This window comes from Lampetra fluviatilis, chromosome 37, assembly GCF_964198595.1.
Source record: "Lampetra fluviatilis chromosome 37, kcLamFluv1.1, whole genome shotgun sequence".
Classification (NCBI taxonomy): Eukaryota; Metazoa; Chordata; class Hyperoartia; order Petromyzontiformes; family Petromyzontidae; genus Lampetra; species Lampetra fluviatilis.
In genome coordinates this window covers 1347177-1364487 of record NC_136311.1, presented here as the reverse complement: position 1 = coordinate 1364487, position 17311 = coordinate 1347177, and the positions used below count along the sequence as shown (strand labels likewise).

Sequence of the window (17311 nt, the reverse complement as noted above, 5' to 3'; positions counted from 1 at the left end):
TACGTAGCCAACCGCGCTCATCGGAGGTGCGGGCACGAACGCGTTGAGGTTTTTATGATCATTTTCGATCATTGCAACGCCCATTTATAAAGCACATGCTGTCCGTTGCACACTTAATTCATTAACTGAACCTTATGGCGGGACCCCGGGGTCCCGAATAAACGGAAGTCAAAATCGTAATTAATTCATTTATTTTTGGCGACTCCGTCCCACCGTGCACATAAACGCCGTGATCCACCTGGCGGAGATCCTTCTGTTGTCATTGTCGTCCACGCTCAGCGAGAACGAATGCGCACAAGAGCTGAACAAGCGAATGCACCCCATGCTCTGGTTTGGGCAGGATCATAAGTCTTATCCAAAGCTGCTCAAACTGCCTACACGCTGCGGGCTCACACAAAATTGATTTTTCCAAGACGGAGGTGCTCTGCAAACCTACCGGCTACCTTCAGAGATTTGTTCATGAAGCCATCCAGATATATAAACACAGACACAACTTCAACCGAGAAGATGGGTACAAACTGAGCAATCATTGGAAGGACGTTATTAACCAGGTACAGTCTTAACTGACTGTGATGTTTCCATCCTACTGCCTATGTCAGCTGTTATTTCCGACTCTCTGTGTGTGTCTCTCTCTCTCTATGCCTCTCTCTTAGACCTCTCATGCTCACATGTCCTTTGGATTGCACTCTCATACTCACATGCCCTTTGGATTGCACCCGTTGGGTTGCACTCATGCCTTTGGATTGCACCACTCTTATATTTTACATTAACATACTAATCTCTCACATTAACATAGCCACTTCCGTGCCCTCGTCGAGGAGGCCGCTCTCCTATATTACCGTTACATGCTAATTTCTCACATTAACATCACTAGCCCCAGCCACTTCTTTACGACTTAAAAACTTTATTTGTCATTCTTTGGTTCTTTTGGTAAAGTCACGTATAAAGATAAAATAATAAATTAAATTAAATACTAGCATTCGACGTTTCGATTGCAACACAAGCAATGATCAGGTATAAATTAAATAGAAACACAAATCTAGTCTACTTAGAAATGTATGTAATACAACAGAGAGTCGGATAACATAACAGTCAACACCTACCTGGTTGATTACGTTCTTCCTGAGAATGCTAAATTGGAAAGAGAGATCAAACACAGAACCAGAGACATATAGACAGACATATAAGCAGACAGATATCACAGAGATACATAGAGAGAGAACAAACATAGGCACACAGAGAAACCACGCCTCTGTGTCGAGGCCTTAAATAGAGAGAGGGGGGGCGGGGCGGGTAGAGAGGGAGGGGTTAGAGAAATTAGCATGTCCATGAGTGGTACGGTGAGTGGCAAGGTGTAAAAGCTTGAGAGAGGGGACGGGGGCGGAGAGAGAGGGAGGGGTTAGAGAAATTAGCATGTCAATGAGTAGCACGATGAGTGGTACGGTGCGAAAGCTTGAAAAAAATAGGAGGCAGGGAGAGAGACACACTAAATTAAATAACCTAGCAAAATTTTGAAATGTAATGCAATGCAACACAGAGGGTCGGTCAACACACAATTAACGCATAGCCTGGTTGATTACGTTCTTCCAAAGATTGCTAAATTAGAAGTTAAGTGTGAAATTTGAAAAAAACAAGTCATAACGGTATGCATAGTAAATTGAAACTGCTCTCTTATCTTCATTATTATTTGTGACCTAACAATGTCTGCAGCCAGGATCAATCGATGACATCCTATTACCTGCAGATATTTAACAGATGAGATGCGTTGCACCGTTAATTCCTCCTGTTTGATAATACTTCTCTTGTCCGTATGCAACTGTGCAGATAGGTTTTTTTTGCGGTTAAGCCATAGTCCCCACATACCGCTCGTACCAATGCGGATAAGAGGAGCGGCGACCCACTACTCTGTAGAGTAACATTGGTATAAACACGCTTGTTACAATATGAACAGCGCATTGAAAACGTGTACTATTTTATGTACTTCTTCTTGGTTCTTTCGGTAAAGTCACGTAGAAGGGAAGTAATAAAATAATAAAAATGAAACACATTTTTTTTATTATATTATTTAATTATATTATTTTATTATGTTTTATTTTTTATTATTTTATTACTTCCCTTCTACGTGACTTTACCGAAAGAACCAAGAAGATGAATCCCTGCAGTCACGAAAGCTTTAAATCGAAATTTATTTTATGTACTGTTTACAAAGTGTGTTCACAAATCCACACTGAGAAACACGATGATTGACAGAGGGGTGTCAATTATTTTTTCGATAGTGTAGTTAAATAGAGGTACTGCAGGTAAGTAGTTTTCAGTTTTAAAGGCATAGTTTAACAAGACAACACTTGCCACCATCCTTCAAACCCATTGGTGAAAAAGAGCAACGTTTTTGTTTACATTATAATATAATGTTTATGCTTATGGGACCCCTGGGTCCCGCCATAAGGTTCAAATTCGTAAAATATGTAAAAACCCTAGAAATTACTACTTGTTTTTCATCTGTTGTCAGAAAAAAATTGTAATCACACAAGCAATCAAAATCATGATATGAAATTTTGAAAATTCCACGAAACAATTAGCGCCAGTGGCGTCGTAACGACATTGTTGGCTCAGGGGAGGTGCGGCAGTCGGAGAGGTGGGGCCCCAATAATCGATTTGTCTCGCACGGTCGCACCCTCGAGGCTGCTAGAGATCGCGGCTCCTCTTTGCCTGATCACGTCGTCGTTGTCCTCACGGTCGCGAACACTTCACGCGGTCGGGGCGCGCTCCGTCTTCACGACATGCAGCCACGACAGCTCCGTAGTTATCCCCTTTGCAATATAATTGGCGCCTATCGAATCAAATAAATATCCCAGAAACGGAAGTCTATGTCCAATGTTTATTTTACTAAAGTTACTGTAATTCAAAGCAAGTTATTTTCAAAGCAAAAGTGTTCATAAAAAAAATATTTAAACCGCGTTTTGAATACGTTTATGTTATGTTCAACTATTGTTGAAAACAAACCTCATTGTGGTTGTCAAGGGGAGGCCCCAACTCGTAGCTTTGGCCACCAGGAGGGGGGGGGCAAGGCACCCCCTGCCCCCACGCGAGTTAAGGCTGATGATGATTAACGCTGATCATACCTTACACTAATTATATATCGCACTATCCCCACGTGGCGGCAACAAAGATCCCGCGTGTAGCCTCCGACATAGACTGGCGCTCTGACGTCATAGTTACACGATGAGTTTTCATTCCGTGAGCTCAACGGTAACAAATCCTTCCAATACCTTCATCATTAACATCCATGATCAAACCACTGCTGAGTCGACGCCTTCGCCAATGTCGACGCCAACCCCCACGGTCTGTGATGCGGCACACAAGCTGGTCTCATCGCTCCATCTCCGCGCGTGGCCTCTCTTTGCTGCCATGCCATCATCACCAGTCTCGACTCTCAGACATCATCAACCTTCCCAGCGGTGTGTCCTGCCGACGTCCAGTCCACTTCATTTCCTCAACAGAGCAATTCGATGTAAAATGTAAATTGCTTCGGTCTCAGATCCGTGTGTTTTTGTCTTACATTGTAATTCCCAGCATGCATCTCTCCACGATTATGTAAATATTTGAGCTTTTCTTCCATTTTATTTTTAACTATTCTGCTTTCAGACCCATGTGCCTTAGCAGGAAATATGGACCCCGATTGAAAATTTCTGATTCTATAGCGCTGTAATGTATTCCTCGATTAACCCGGTCGTTGTTTTCCCTGCGGTACAGCTGAAGCCAGGTCCACACACCTATTGCGCAACTTGGTTGTGTGCAATTGAATCTGGTACGTGTGGACGTCTTCGCAACCGGTTGCAATCAGTTGCACAACCGAGTCAGGTTGCCGACACGTTCTTTCAAGCAACGAACTTCGAATCGAGTTCTGAGTAACGCGTTTGCAACCACTTAACAATCCTGAACGTGCCGCTGTTACATTTCCTGCTTTGCGCTCGGACGTGGTGGACAAAGCAGTCGCTCGCACGCGGCCACGACGATGTCGACGAGTTGCGATGACCGATCGCGCTCAGGTGTGGCCCAGGCTGCTCGCGGTTTGCGCGTCACAAGGGGCCCGCGGTGACGCACGCCACAGAGACGATGACGACAACAACAGCCCCGATGACGTCACGCTGGTGTAATTGCCAAAATAAATTTTTATTTCTCGCGTGCAATTAACATGTAAGCACCAGGTATGTACAACTCGCGTCGTCTATCAAACATTGCCTTCCCCCGGCGGGCGAGGGTGAGGGGGTGGGGGGAGAGATTTCTCCAAACTTTTTTTTTGTCGTAATGTTGCAACCGCTTTTAATTGTTTTTGTTTTTAAATGTGAGTTTACATAAATATATTAGTAAATAAATATCTCATAACAACATCTCTAAATATTTTCTGTTTGACATTATAAAGAATAGGCACGTACAGAGAATGTGATTAAAAACTCAACTGACTTTTTTTTGCTTTTTGTGTTCGTTCATTTTGAACGCAAACCATACGTCAAAGCGCCTGGGACCCCGCAGGCAGGTGATAGCTTCGTAGAATAGCTGTGGATAGAGCATGGAAGTGGTGGTGGTGATGGATAGTTGCCTCGCAAAAGTGAGGTTGGATGGGAGGTGAACCGACAGATAGTGGTTGAGAAAGGCATGAGGGGGGGGGGGCTGGATGCGATCCTGAATTAACCACTCTTAAAACAACAATAGCTGCTTTATATATATTGTACACGTATAAAACCACTTCTTAAAACTCTGGCTTTGACGTTTTGCTATTCTACTGCCCGAATGGAAATATGCAAAAGCCACGTCATCATGTTCCTCTTTGCGATGCACCCGCGACGCGTTCGCGCACGACCCGAGATGACGTTCAACTTTTCTCCGCAACCGACGATCATCGTCGTTGTCGTCGTCACGATCATCATCAGCAGCAGCAGCAGCATCAGCAGCAATAACAACAAGTAACAAAACAGTAACTTCGACAAGAGCGGCTTGGCTCACGAAGGGTCGCGTCTCGCATCGCCACCGAACCAACGAGGCCACGTCCAAACCCCCGAGAGGCTTCCCCTAGACGTGAAGGGGCAGCCCCTGCAATGCCTCGCTGCGGCCGCTGCTGGCGGAACGGTCTCCACCGGAGGGAGCCCGACCTAGAGCCCTTCGCCCCACACCACACGTGACCTACCTATCGACTGTGGTTAAAAACCCATGTCTGCTGCTAGTTGGATGGACAGAGGGCAGGGGGGGTGGGGAAGGATTTAAACTTTCCAATTATTTGAACTGCCGCACCGGGAGAAAGAACTCTGGATTGCAAGTCCAGTGTGATAACCATTACATCACGCAGCGCCCTCAAAAACGTAAAATGCAGTACAATATATACACACACATATATAAACATAGAGATGTGAAGGAGATGCGTGGCAGCGACACGCGATGGTAGAGGATGGCCCAAAGCGGCACTCGACGCGTACTCATGCTCGCAGTTGCACGGCACAATTCAACGTTGTCCGGACCCTGACCTCACATCCCAGCAACGAATCATCTCAAGTGCGATCCTCCTTGCAAAAGATATAACACGTGCGATCGTGGATCGTTCGAGGGTGGTTTTCAATACTCTCTCCCTGCGGAGCATACGCACCCAGCGAGCCGATGAACGGACCGAAAGCAGAGAGCGTTGAGGATCACGAAAGGTATTTCACTGCGCAGGGTTTAACGGCTGTGATGTGTATCCTCTCCGATGGGATTCCGCTTGGTACGTGTTCTGCATGATGTCCGACGTTTCACTTCAACGTGCCGAGCTTTTTTCTCGACTCCGTTCCTGAATAAGCTCCCAGCACGTGCAGCAAAACGTCAGACTTCATGTACAACCCCAACACACACAGACGCATCGGAGAGGCATAACGTATTTTGTTGGCAATGCATTCGCTGCGAAGGTGAACCACACACGCAACGTGCGGCACCTCGTCGGGGGTCTCCCGTCACAAAGAACGAGACGCCGAAGCCACGAGGGGTCCGTGGCATCCGAGCTCAAGAGCGTGCAGCGTCAAGTCCCCTGGCTCCGATGAGAGGCGCTCACTTCGCGTCGCCGCTGCTGCTGCCTGGGCGCGTGCGTGCCCGTTGCGTGTGGGGGGGATGCATTTAAGAGTATTCGGCTGTGCACTTCCACACGACGATAAGCCACTGTTTGTTCCGCTATCATAAAAACGAGCTATATAGCTCTGGGCCTTACCTGGTAAAATAAAAAAATTGTAGTTTAAATGTTGAGGCTTTTACTTCGTTTAAAATGTATTAAACTTGTAAAATATCCAAGCTGACACATACACACAGTCCCGCTTATCTCTCGCAGTGTGGACCAGGTTGTACTTTTGAGCGTTTCAGGTGGGTTGATGCTTGCGCACATTTACAATCAAATTAAATATCTTATGGGAGAATGAAGCACTTGATGTAAGCTCACCTACAGAGATGGCAGACAAAGATAAATATCCCCCGTATAGTCTCAACATAATTTTTGGGGCAAGTTCTTTCAGCGAGCAGCCTATGAAGGCCGGCACGGCACATGATGGGTTGGGTGGCTAGAACCACGGTCGCCTTTGTCTCCCGAGTGGCGATGTTTTCACACCGCATCAGGTACAAATATGGAACACACACACAGAGACAAACAACAGGTGGGCAGATATACACAGACACAACAGGTAAGAAGATGCACACACACACACGTATCGACACAGGAGGACTCGCAAGACACACACACGCGCGCAGATGTCAGCGTCTCTCTCGCTCGACCCAGCTGATATTTTTTCTCTCTGTGATCCACACCCTGACCCCAGACCAACACACAACCCCTGGTTCGCATCCCTTAACTTCACCCGCTTCAGCCGATTCGCAACGCTGCCAAGTCCGTGGAACTTTTGGCGGTGGCCTGGTGGATGGATAGCCGAGGGAGGGAATGGTTATGAAGTAGCTTGGTGGTAACTGATGTTTGTGCTCGTGTTTATTCACCAGGGCAAGATTGATGTGGTCTAGGTGTTTTAGCCAGTCATGGCGTGTCGAAGCAACGTAGTTAAAGTTTTGGGTGAAACAAATAAAAATAACATTTTTATTTACAACCAGCTACAACCCCCCCCCCACCCAGCAGTTACTTTTGCAAGGATGAGCCACCCAGCAGCACAGAGGGTCGTTATTATTACAGAATTGTCAGAACTGATAACGACAATAACATGAATTCACGATCATCGGTAACCATCTTGAAACTGTGAAATTTGCGACAAGACAGCAACTTGGAAAATTAACGCCCCGTCAGACGACGGTCACGGCATCTTGGGTTGGCTTCGCAGGACGACGACGATGATGGCGATGGCAGGAGTACGAATGCTCTTAATTCGGTCCTGTAGTACTGTACCAAGCAGAAGCAGGGCCCGGAGTTCTGTGGCAATGGTGGAAAGCCAGCAAATGGTGCGCCGCTTCTCCGATTCACGGAATGGAAATATCTCCCAGGACACGGCCATTGTTCACACAACCCTTTAGCTGCACAACACGTGAACATTACGGCTCTTTAGCCGCACAACACGTGGCATCACGGCCCTCTAGCCGCACAACACGTCAACATCATTGCCCTTTAGCCGTACAATACGTGACGTCACGGCCCTCGAGCCGCATACCACGTGGCATCAAGCTGTCGCGTCGGCAAACTCACTCGTGAAATAACGGGGCCATTTTAAAACCATTCAATTGGTTTTACCACCCCGTATATTTTTCGTGGTTGTGCTGTTCAGCTCTCCGATGAGATCTCGCGTTGTGGCTCGTAAATTTCGGCGCGATGTCCGACGTTTCACGCCGCATACTGGGGGTTAGCTTCTTGTGCAGAAACCGTTGTTTCCGGAATTCTGTTCCTGAAGAAGCTCCCAGGATGCGGAGCGAAACGTCGGACACAGGTGCTTGAACAACACGCGGTACGACCGGAAAACGAGGTTTGTTTTAACACTTGCGTAGAGGAGAGATCTCGACGTTTCGGCTGAATGCCCTTCTTCAGGAAATATGAAGGTCGGCCGGCAGAAAAGTCGAGACCTCCCTTGCCCTCTTTGTGACAATAAAATTAACAAAAACTGATTATTTATGTTTTGAAATTAACATTTAAACAGGTAATGTCAAAGCGTGGCATCTGCCCACATGCCAAGCGCTGCACCTGACAGCACGTCGCCGCCGTCCCGGCTCGCCGCTTTCTGCGCGAGTCGCAATCGTTTCGCGAGCCTTTTGCGCAATCATTACGTTTCGGCTCTACGCCGAAATTCGTCGTCACACGGTGCCGGGACATTGCCTCCTCTGCGTCTGCGCCACCACCGCCACCGACTCCCGCAGTCCAGGACAGGCTACCGAACACTTGACTCTCCCCGAGAACGCTGCAGGACCAGCAAGCTACGCGGGAATCACAATGGCCTGGCTTTAAATTAGCAATTAAATTAACATTTTTTTGTACACGACGAGAGAAATAAAAATAAACAAATAAATAAAAACCGAACCACTTTAAATATTACAGCCCAGGTTGGTTTTGTTTGTCGTCTTGTGAATCGGCAGAGGCCACTCGCGATAGCACGCGAGCTGCGACGTACAAAATGAAACTTTCAATCGAAAGCGTCACCTGTGGCTGCTTCTGAATTGCCAGGGCAGGCGAGCGCTGGGCCATCGGCCTGAATGGTGAGAGAGTGAAAGAGGGCGACAGTTCACAGGCCAGGGCAGACATGGATGCCGACGAACGCAGCGACACTTTAGGGGCCAATACGAGCGAGTCATTAGGTGGTTCAGCAGTGGAGCGAGCAACTCGCAATCAGAAGGTCGCGAGTTCACATTCCGGCAGGGGGTCGACTCAGCATGCCTCCGCGGGCTGATACATTGTAGGGAAGTCGAGAGTGGTTGTCCTATGGATAGACTCACCCCTGCACGCTAGGAATGTGGAATTTAACGCAGCTTGGCTCGAGTTGTAAACGAGGAGGAGAGCGCCGAGGTCTCGATGCTTTGTTTTGACTCATCGCGACTCACTGGCGTTGGCCATGTACGGAAATTGGAACCCACAAAAGTGACGCCAGCTCTGGTACCGACAATTGAAACGTCTGCTCTGGGCTCGTGGAGTTGCGGCGAGTGAGCGAGGCGGCTCACATCGGTGTGTGCGTGCAAACACACCGATAGGTAGCACGACGTTCCATCACCCTTGCGCACGTGCTACAATCGACAAACGCAAGGGCACAATCTTCGTTTTGCGCACACCCAGTGGCGTGTTTATAAATTAAGGACTTTCAACATGAACCGGGGTTAGGGAAGCATTTAAATAACGAGAGCTTTGCATCAACGCGGGATCGCACCACGTCGATGGCCAGATGTGGTTGAGCGTTCGGTTAAATATGGGGAGTGGCAGCGTGGTGGCTCGCGGCACCACACTACGGACCCGGCGCCCCCGGGTTGGATTCCCAGCCATGGCTAACATCAGTCGCGAGCGATATCTGAACCGGCCGTGGGTCTCCCCGCCTATCGATCGATCGCCAAGCTCGAGCTGACAAGTGTGAAGTATGGACAAACAACCCCCATAACCGACACGGCGTGGGGAGGCCTTCATCCAGCAGTGGCTTTACAAAAGGGCTGAACATTATTTGTAATTAAGTTAAATATTCACTGAGTAGTACCATTGCTTAATCTCTTTTTAAATTTGCGAGGCATTAGCTGAGGTCAATGGTGGCATGTGGCTTCAGGTTCAGCGAACAACAAAGTCCACCTCCGGCCTCCTAGTCTCAGGTCGACTAATTGAGAAACTGGAACGCGCTGGCAGTGGCTTCATCATCAGCGCTGCCCATGCAGCTTCTCAGGGGAATGGCTCTGGTGCAGCCCACCACTGGTGCAGCAGGACCATCACCAGCATCACGCGTTGCCTGCACCGGTCACCAAAAGCTCGCAAAGCTGAGATGGAGTTCGCAGCCAACTCAACACGCGAGCCACGCAATTGCCAATGGGGAGGGGAGTGGAAAGGTACTGGAGAGGTTTCGAGGCAGTTATGTGGCGACCTGCACGATGGTATCAGAGGGCGAGTGGCTGCGGTGGTTATGATTGGCGATTTGCGGTTGCGCTGTGAGGGGCTAACGGACTACACTTTGCAGACAGGAAGTTCCTGCTTGGGATGTGTGGCCAATTAATTATCGAGTATCTTTCGTGCTTGCAAGGGAACAGGAGTACCTGGGGAAAACCCCTGCGTTTTGAGGTAAAAACATCAAAAGTACAACGGTGCCGTTAACCCATTTACTGCGCTTCCTCCTTCATCCAACAAATTAAGAGGCCAACCGACCTCACGCGGGACAGCTGGGTTGAGGAAAGGTGTCGCCACCGTCAACCAAAGTCGTGGCGCAGCGATTTAACGACGGCACGCGTGGGGAAGGTTCAAATCGACCAACTGGAAAGCAGAGGTGACCTGTAACAACAAACCATTCAGCAGTGCTGGGCTGTCAGCTGAGCATGTGCATCTTGAGCAGCCGCATGAACCTCATTGCATTTCCTGCGACGGAGTAGTCGGGGATGGATCCACTGCTGCTGCATCACGGCTATTCCCTGAACGGCGGCGGCGCGTGTCTCGCTTCAAACCAGAAAACTAGAGGTGGAAATTTGTGGACTTATTCAAATTGAGGCCAAGAGGCGCTCTCTGGGTGGGGGGGGGTCTGGTTTAGGTTGCGGCCAGGGCACCTGCAGGATCACTCAAAGAGAGGGCATCGAGTCTTGTTGTTCAGCTAATGGTGGACAAATAACTGGTGACCAATTTAGTTCAGTACATTCACAATAATGACATATTCTTGCAATAAATAACACAACCGTTTTCGTGTATTATAACAATAATAATGTATATATACACACACACACGTCTAACAACATTTGTTTGCAGTCTCTTATCCCGATGCGCTCCGCTTGGGCGCACGTGACGATCACCGCCGGGGTGGTAACTCGCTCCACAGCACCGGATGTGGCGGCGGTGCCTCGGGGGGGGGGGGTGGGTTGCTCGGTGGTGACGTTCGCATGCGGGGCGACAGAGACGGCAACGACGACGATGTAAGCGGAATCGTTTAAGTGCTCGGAGGGACGCGTCCGTCGCGTGGGCCACAACCGCCGCTGCTGCCGCCACCGCGCACCTCTCCCCCGCACCGTCTTCCGCCGCGGTTCATGTTCTCGGACGCGGACGCGACGTGGCATCGCCCCCCCATGCACACGGTTTTAAAATTGCCAGGCAAAACGAAAAAAAAGAATGTAACGGTGATATTATTCTTAAACTAGAATGACTTTTGCTGCAATTAAATAAAAAGGACCTATTTTGTTTCAGACCTCTCAGTTGCGTCCTCTGCGTTGCATTTTTTTGCTTCAATTCCCTTGCTGAGAGCGGTCGCCTCAAAAGTTCAAAACCAACGGAAGATGACGCAGTTTGCCCGCGGCTCACGCCGTGGAGGGCGGCTGTGTGCAGAAAATAAAAACAACGCGACCAAAAGAACGAAATGAGACGTGACACTGAGTTGAGAGGTAAACTGTGAGCAGGAATCAAATGGTCGCGGGGCAAGGTAGTGGACACGAATCCTGAAGCGTGCAGTTCGTGCGGCGCTCTGCACAGCCACGTCCTCCATTCTCTCGCTCTCTCCTGCAGGCGTCGGTGTCTCCGTGAACACACCCCCGGCGGTTTGAGAGGAGAGCTGTCGAGGAGTTCCTCCAGCGCCAGCAATGGTCCCGTGGTCACTTTCCAGTTGCTATGGGTCCACTGGAGTTATGAACAACAATAATAATAATCACAATAATTGTTGCACTTACACTGGTTTGTAGCTTACTGCTGGTTAGAAAAAACGACACTTTGAGGAGAAGGACGCTTGCGAGCGGACGAGGGGATGAGATGGGGCGGGAAGGGCCGAGTCTTGAAGAATCTGAACGACGACGTGGATGCCACCCCACCCCGCGTGCGTGTGTACGGCGGTCACACCAAGGTGGCGAGTGGGGAGTGAATTTCGTCCGAGTCTCGCTCCATCGATGACGTCGCGTGACCGAGGCCTGCTGGGGCGAGAGCCAAAAGGAGGCAAACGTGACACACGGAACGCAACGGAAAAAAACCACCGGCAAGTCCGGGCGAGAAAACCCTCGTCCGCAATCTGCGACGAGGCTCTGCCATGGGGTACGGCGCTCGACTCGCAGCCTCGACGTTTAAACGGTCCCTCGAGCCACGACCTCGGACGCACGCGCCTCACCTGTCAGCCTCTCCGAGTTGCCCGCCAGGAGCGGCGCGGCGCTCTCCCACCGCTCCCCCGCAGGGCCCCCCTCCTTTGCGTGCCTCGTCCGGCTCGAGTCAGACCTGCTCAAGAGTCTCTCTCCGGCTTCGCGCCCCTTCCCAGAATGCCTCCTGAGCGCCGACCTGCTCAGCGACGGCGACGCAGTCGGCCGCCCGCCGCCGCCGCCGCCGCCGCCGCCGGAGTCTCGCTCCTGATGCCGGGCGCGACTGCCGACCGCTGCCCCCGTGGCCCTGGCCGAGCCCGGGCATGCCTGGGCGCTGGCGCCGTGGCAACGCCGGCCCACGGTGGCGGCGCCGCCGGGGAGTCCCTTGCCATCGCGGCAGCCGAGGCAAACCTCCAGGAGCCGCGTGCCGCCGGCAGGGAGGTGATCACCGATCTGGACCCTGGCGCCGTGGCGGAAGCAGCTGGGCAGCGTCACGTGCTGCGGCGCGGACGGAGGAGGACGCGGAGGAGGAGGAGGAGGACACGGAGAAGACGAGCGACATTCGCATTCTACTTTTGAGGCCTCGGATCGCGAGAGTTCTGTGGCGCTGCCGCGAGCGCCGAGCGCGCCGCGGCAAGAGCACCGAGCGCTGTCGTCGCACGCCCCTTTGCAGTCCCGCATGCCGAGCGACGCCCGTGCCAAATCCACGGCACAATTGCGGCAGCCCCGAGCCTCGGCCGCCGGGGCCGCTTGCGAGCACCGACGCGGCTCGCCGCGTGGCGGGCACGGTGCAGGCGGGGCGGCGTCTGTCCTGGGACGCCGGTGCCCGCAGGCGCCGGCGCTACCGCCCGTGTTGGTGAAGCTGACGGAGCAGCTCTCCGTGTCCATGTGCATCTCGGCCGAGCCGCGGCAGTGCGACGCCTGCAACTGCAGCAGCGACGACGAGGACGACGAAGACGACAGGGCCGGATGGGCGGCCCGGCTCCTCTCGGCCGCCGGGGTCGCCGCCTTCGGCGTACCGGCCGCCGCCGCCGTCACCGCCGCCGTCGCCGTCGGCGGCGCCGCCAGTTCCGGCTCGGAGGCGGCACCCGTCTCCCCCGTGCTGCCGCTACCGCCGCCACTGCCGCCACCCCCACCACGGTAGACGTAGGGGTCGAAGTCGCTGCTGAGCGAGCTGCGCACCGTCGACTGGCTCCCGTAGACGCCGCGCCGGCTGTTGGCATCGTTGGCAGAGTCGAAGAGCGCCGAATCGTCGCTCGCAGTGCCGTCCGCCGCGTAGCCGCTGAACGAGCTATGGTCGCCCCGGCGGCCGCTCTCGCCGGAGCTGTTGCTGTTGTGCCGGTAGTGCTGATGCTGCTGCGGCTGATGCTGCTGCTGCAGCTGCTGTGGCTGCTGCGGCTGGTGCTGGGGGTGAGAAAGGCCGCCGCCACCGCTACCACCGCCGTGGTGCCTCGGCGGCACGTGGTGATGGTGCAGGTGGTGGTGGTAATGCAGGTGCGATAGTTCCCAGCGGCTTTGCTGCTGCTGCTGAGCGCTCGGTTGGTGGCCCGGGAGGGGTGCGCCGCCCCCGCCGCCCTGCGTTTCGGCGGGCGCTTGGCCGCTGTGCTGCACCAGCGTGTGCGTGCCCCGGCGCTGCCCGTAAGTGTACCAGTGTCTGTGTGTCTCCTCCCAGTACGTGTAGTATTCGGCGCCATGCACGTCGCCTCCTGCAATGGCAAAAAGTGGCACGGGTGAGTTCGCCATCCGTCCGTCCTTCCGTGTAACTGCACGACGTTAATGACGGGGGGGGGGGGGGGGGGGCGCACGCCGCTCCCTCTCGTGTACCTGACACCGGCGGGAATGCGTGGCGAGAAAATCTCTGCGCCTCCGCGCCTCCGTACGCCCGGGGCGGCGCAAACCCCGACCCCCGCTCCGCCGACTCCAACTGCTCCTCGGGCCGCTCCCTCTCGATGCCGCCGCCACCACCCGCACCGTCGACGGGCGCCGCCGCTGCTCCGCCCTCTCCCCGCGCCGCCCTGACCGCGGACGCCGCGGCCGCCGCGGTGGCGGCCCTCTCCACGCCGAAGTAGAGCGGGTGGTGGTGGTGGTGATGGCGCTGAGACGACCTCGCGAACCGGCCGGCTGCCGCCGCGGCGTGATGCGGCTGGCCGTAGCGGCCGCGCTGCTGCTGCGTCGACAGAGGCGGCGGCGGCGCCCGCGGGTCCGACGTGGGCACCCAGCGAGCCCGGCCGGGGTACGGGGGCGGCACACCGACGGCGGCGGACGAGGAGGACGCGGGAGCGCCGCCGCCCCCGCCGTTGCCGATGCCGCTGGGGTTGGCGAGGCCGGCAGGGTTGGCGAGGCGGCCCGAGTGGTGCTGCTGCTGCGGGCCGCCCGACGTCCGCAGGGGCCGCGACTCGAGGCAGGGGATGCCGGCAGGCGGCGAGTGCAGCGCTTCTGCAGAGGAGGAGCAGCAGCGGAGCGGCGTGACCACGAGCACGCGAGCGCGTGGAAAGGTGCGATGGAGAGTGCGCATGGGGGGAGCGGTGGCAGAGTGGGTGGCTTGCCGCACTTGGAATCCGGTTTGATTATTCCTCAGAGCCAACAGCAATCAGAACTAGTCCTGGGCCACCCCTAGGTGGACTCAGCCTCAAATGAGTAACTGTTACGGTGTGTAAACATCGCCACTGGGGAGACAAAGGCGGTGGGGCGTGGTGCTGGCCACCCAACCCCTCGTGTGCCCTGCCGGCCTTCATAGGTGCTCGCTAACAGCACTTGCCTCTACAGTCTGTTAAGGCTATACGGGGGATCTTCGTGTTTGCATGCGCGAATGGGTGTATGCGTGCATGCACGTGGGTGTGAGCACGTGCGTGCGTGCACGCGTGCACGTGCGTGCGTTCGCACCTGTGATGTTGAACATGCACAGGGGGCACGTGTGGTGCTGCACGAGCCAGGGGTCCACGCACTCGCGGTGGAACTCGTGGGAGCACGGCACCACCCGCAGCTCCTGCGCAAAACCAACGGAGGTCGTTGTTGTTGTTATTGTCGCGACGGTGAGAATGCGTCACACGTTGCCATGGAGCCACCCCCTCCTCTATGCCGACGGTGTCTTGGGGCGCTTCGCTCACGATCCGCAAATTGCATCTCATCTCAAACATATGAAAGGGCACCCCCCGTGGCAGTCGTCCCTGTGCGGCACAGGGTGACCAGGCGCTTGGCCTGCGAGTGGGCATTTAGTCTGCCGGCGGGGGGCGATGACTGCTGCTGCTCTGTGCGATCTCAATGGAGTCATTTGCGGTGTAATATTTGCAAATTTGGAAGATTTGGTCTGTGATGCCAAATGGCATCAGGGGGAACGTCCACTGCGAAGTGAAGCAATTTACAGTTCGTACGCCCGCTGTCATAACCAGGGTGGCCTGCCATATTTGAACCGCGAACAAACAAGCAGCGAACGCGTCTCCGCTGGGCCGCGTCACCGCAGGGGCGCACGATGAAGCAAGTGCAGTGGAATGTGGGGCGAGACGAGCGAATCATGGGCCAAGGGACTCGGAGGAACTAGAGCAGACGGAGACGCAGAGACAAAGACGGTTTGTTTACGGCTCACAGTCGTTATCGTGCAGAGGTCGAGTAGCAGTGGAAGGGATGAAACGGGCGATGAGTGCGATGGAGGCGTGAGGGGGTCAGGCCTACTCGGCAGAGAGAGAGAGCGGGGTAGGGGGGGGGGAGCGTGAGTGGGAGAATGAAAGGAAAGGTCACATTTGGGGACGAGTGCGTGGTCAGAAAATAAAAAGGACAAAAGAAAAATGGCCGTGGGAGGTGGTGGCGGCTTTTCAGAAGGGGATAAGACCCCTCGGAGTAGGGGGATTTAAAACGATCGCATACTAATGTGAGCGCACACGGGTATGCGAGCTCACGCGCGCAACACACATGCACATGCACGCACGCACGCACAAAGCACGCGCGCGGACACACGCAGCTGGCTAGCGACGGTAATCGCAACAGCGTGTTGCGCGTCGAGGAACACGTCATCCGCACAAGAGGAATTCAAAGGAAAAGTTTTAAAGTGTAACGGGGCTGCATGCTTCCACCTAACTAGGCGTTTCAACGTTTCACCATTACCACCGACTCGTCACCTCCACGCATTGCACAGCCCAGCACACGCCGATTACGTGAGCACGGGATGGTCGGTGAGCATTTCACGAAGGACGTGCGCGGTTCCTAAACCAAACTTTACTTTTTATTTGACCAGTTAAAGGCCCACTGAGCTATGTAGCTATTTTTCAGAAGCGACCTGGCCACAAATGATAGCTCGATAAAGTGGTTTATCACGTGGAAATGTATAGCAGTCAAATACTCTAAACGCATGTTTCTAAATGTGGAAGGAAAAACCTCGAGAAAAATCCACGCGGCTATGGGGAGAGAGACTCCAAATATACAGGCGTCAGGGTCGAGATAGAATCCATACCGAGCGAGGTTAGTTCACATCTCACATCCGTGGCGCTCAACGTGCCTCGGCTTGAGTTGCGCGGAGCCGTGGAGCATGCGGGTTGCTCACGGGTTGCTCGGGGGTTGCTAGAGGGTTGCTAGGGGGTTGCTAGAGGGTTGCTCGCAGGTTGCCACGAGGCGGCAGCCTGGCGATGCAACCAGCGGTGACACGCCGGCTCTCCTGACAGGACCTGGAAAGGCCGAAACCAGTCCAGAGTTTGCACACCTAAAACGAGCCCTGCCCATTGGCAACATGTTTGCAAGGCCGATCAGCCGACAGCATAAAGTTCTGTTTTAATTGTAAGCGGGGATATTACAAATAATGTTATATATTATTGAAGACGCTCCAGGCGGCCAATCAGTGAGGTTTTGCACAATTAGCCGCAGATGAGCTTTTCCCGTCATCTCAGGAATGACCAATGATGAGGGAGCACTGCCCAGTCTCAACACTCAGAGCATTCTGGGTGATTTAGTCAAACACAAATTCATGCTCACGTGGGCACAGAATTTGCACACATACAAAATGGCTGCCTGTGTCAGACCTTCACGACAGGGCCTGTGGCTGACCGCCACGCGCTGCCGAGGCCCGGCGCGGCTAGAACCATCGCCGACAGGGATCACGTTGGCAGCGATC

General features: G+C 53.6%; 1 protein-coding gene across 1 annotated transcript in view; it reads right to left on the bottom strand.

Annotated features, from left to right (window-relative positions):
* Positions 1-4154: 4154 nt before the first annotated feature.
* LOC144945201 (uncharacterized) overlaps positions 4155-17311 on the bottom strand; it is a 113482-nt gene continuing 100325 nt past the window's right edge. The window contains 4 exon segments of the mRNA XM_078873509.1: positions 4155-12057; positions 12249-13919; positions 14038-14649; positions 15097-15199. Coding sequence (XP_078729635.1) covers positions 11981-12057; positions 12249-13919; positions 14038-14649; positions 15097-15199 — 2463 coding nt within the window. The 3' untranslated portion in view covers positions 4155-11980.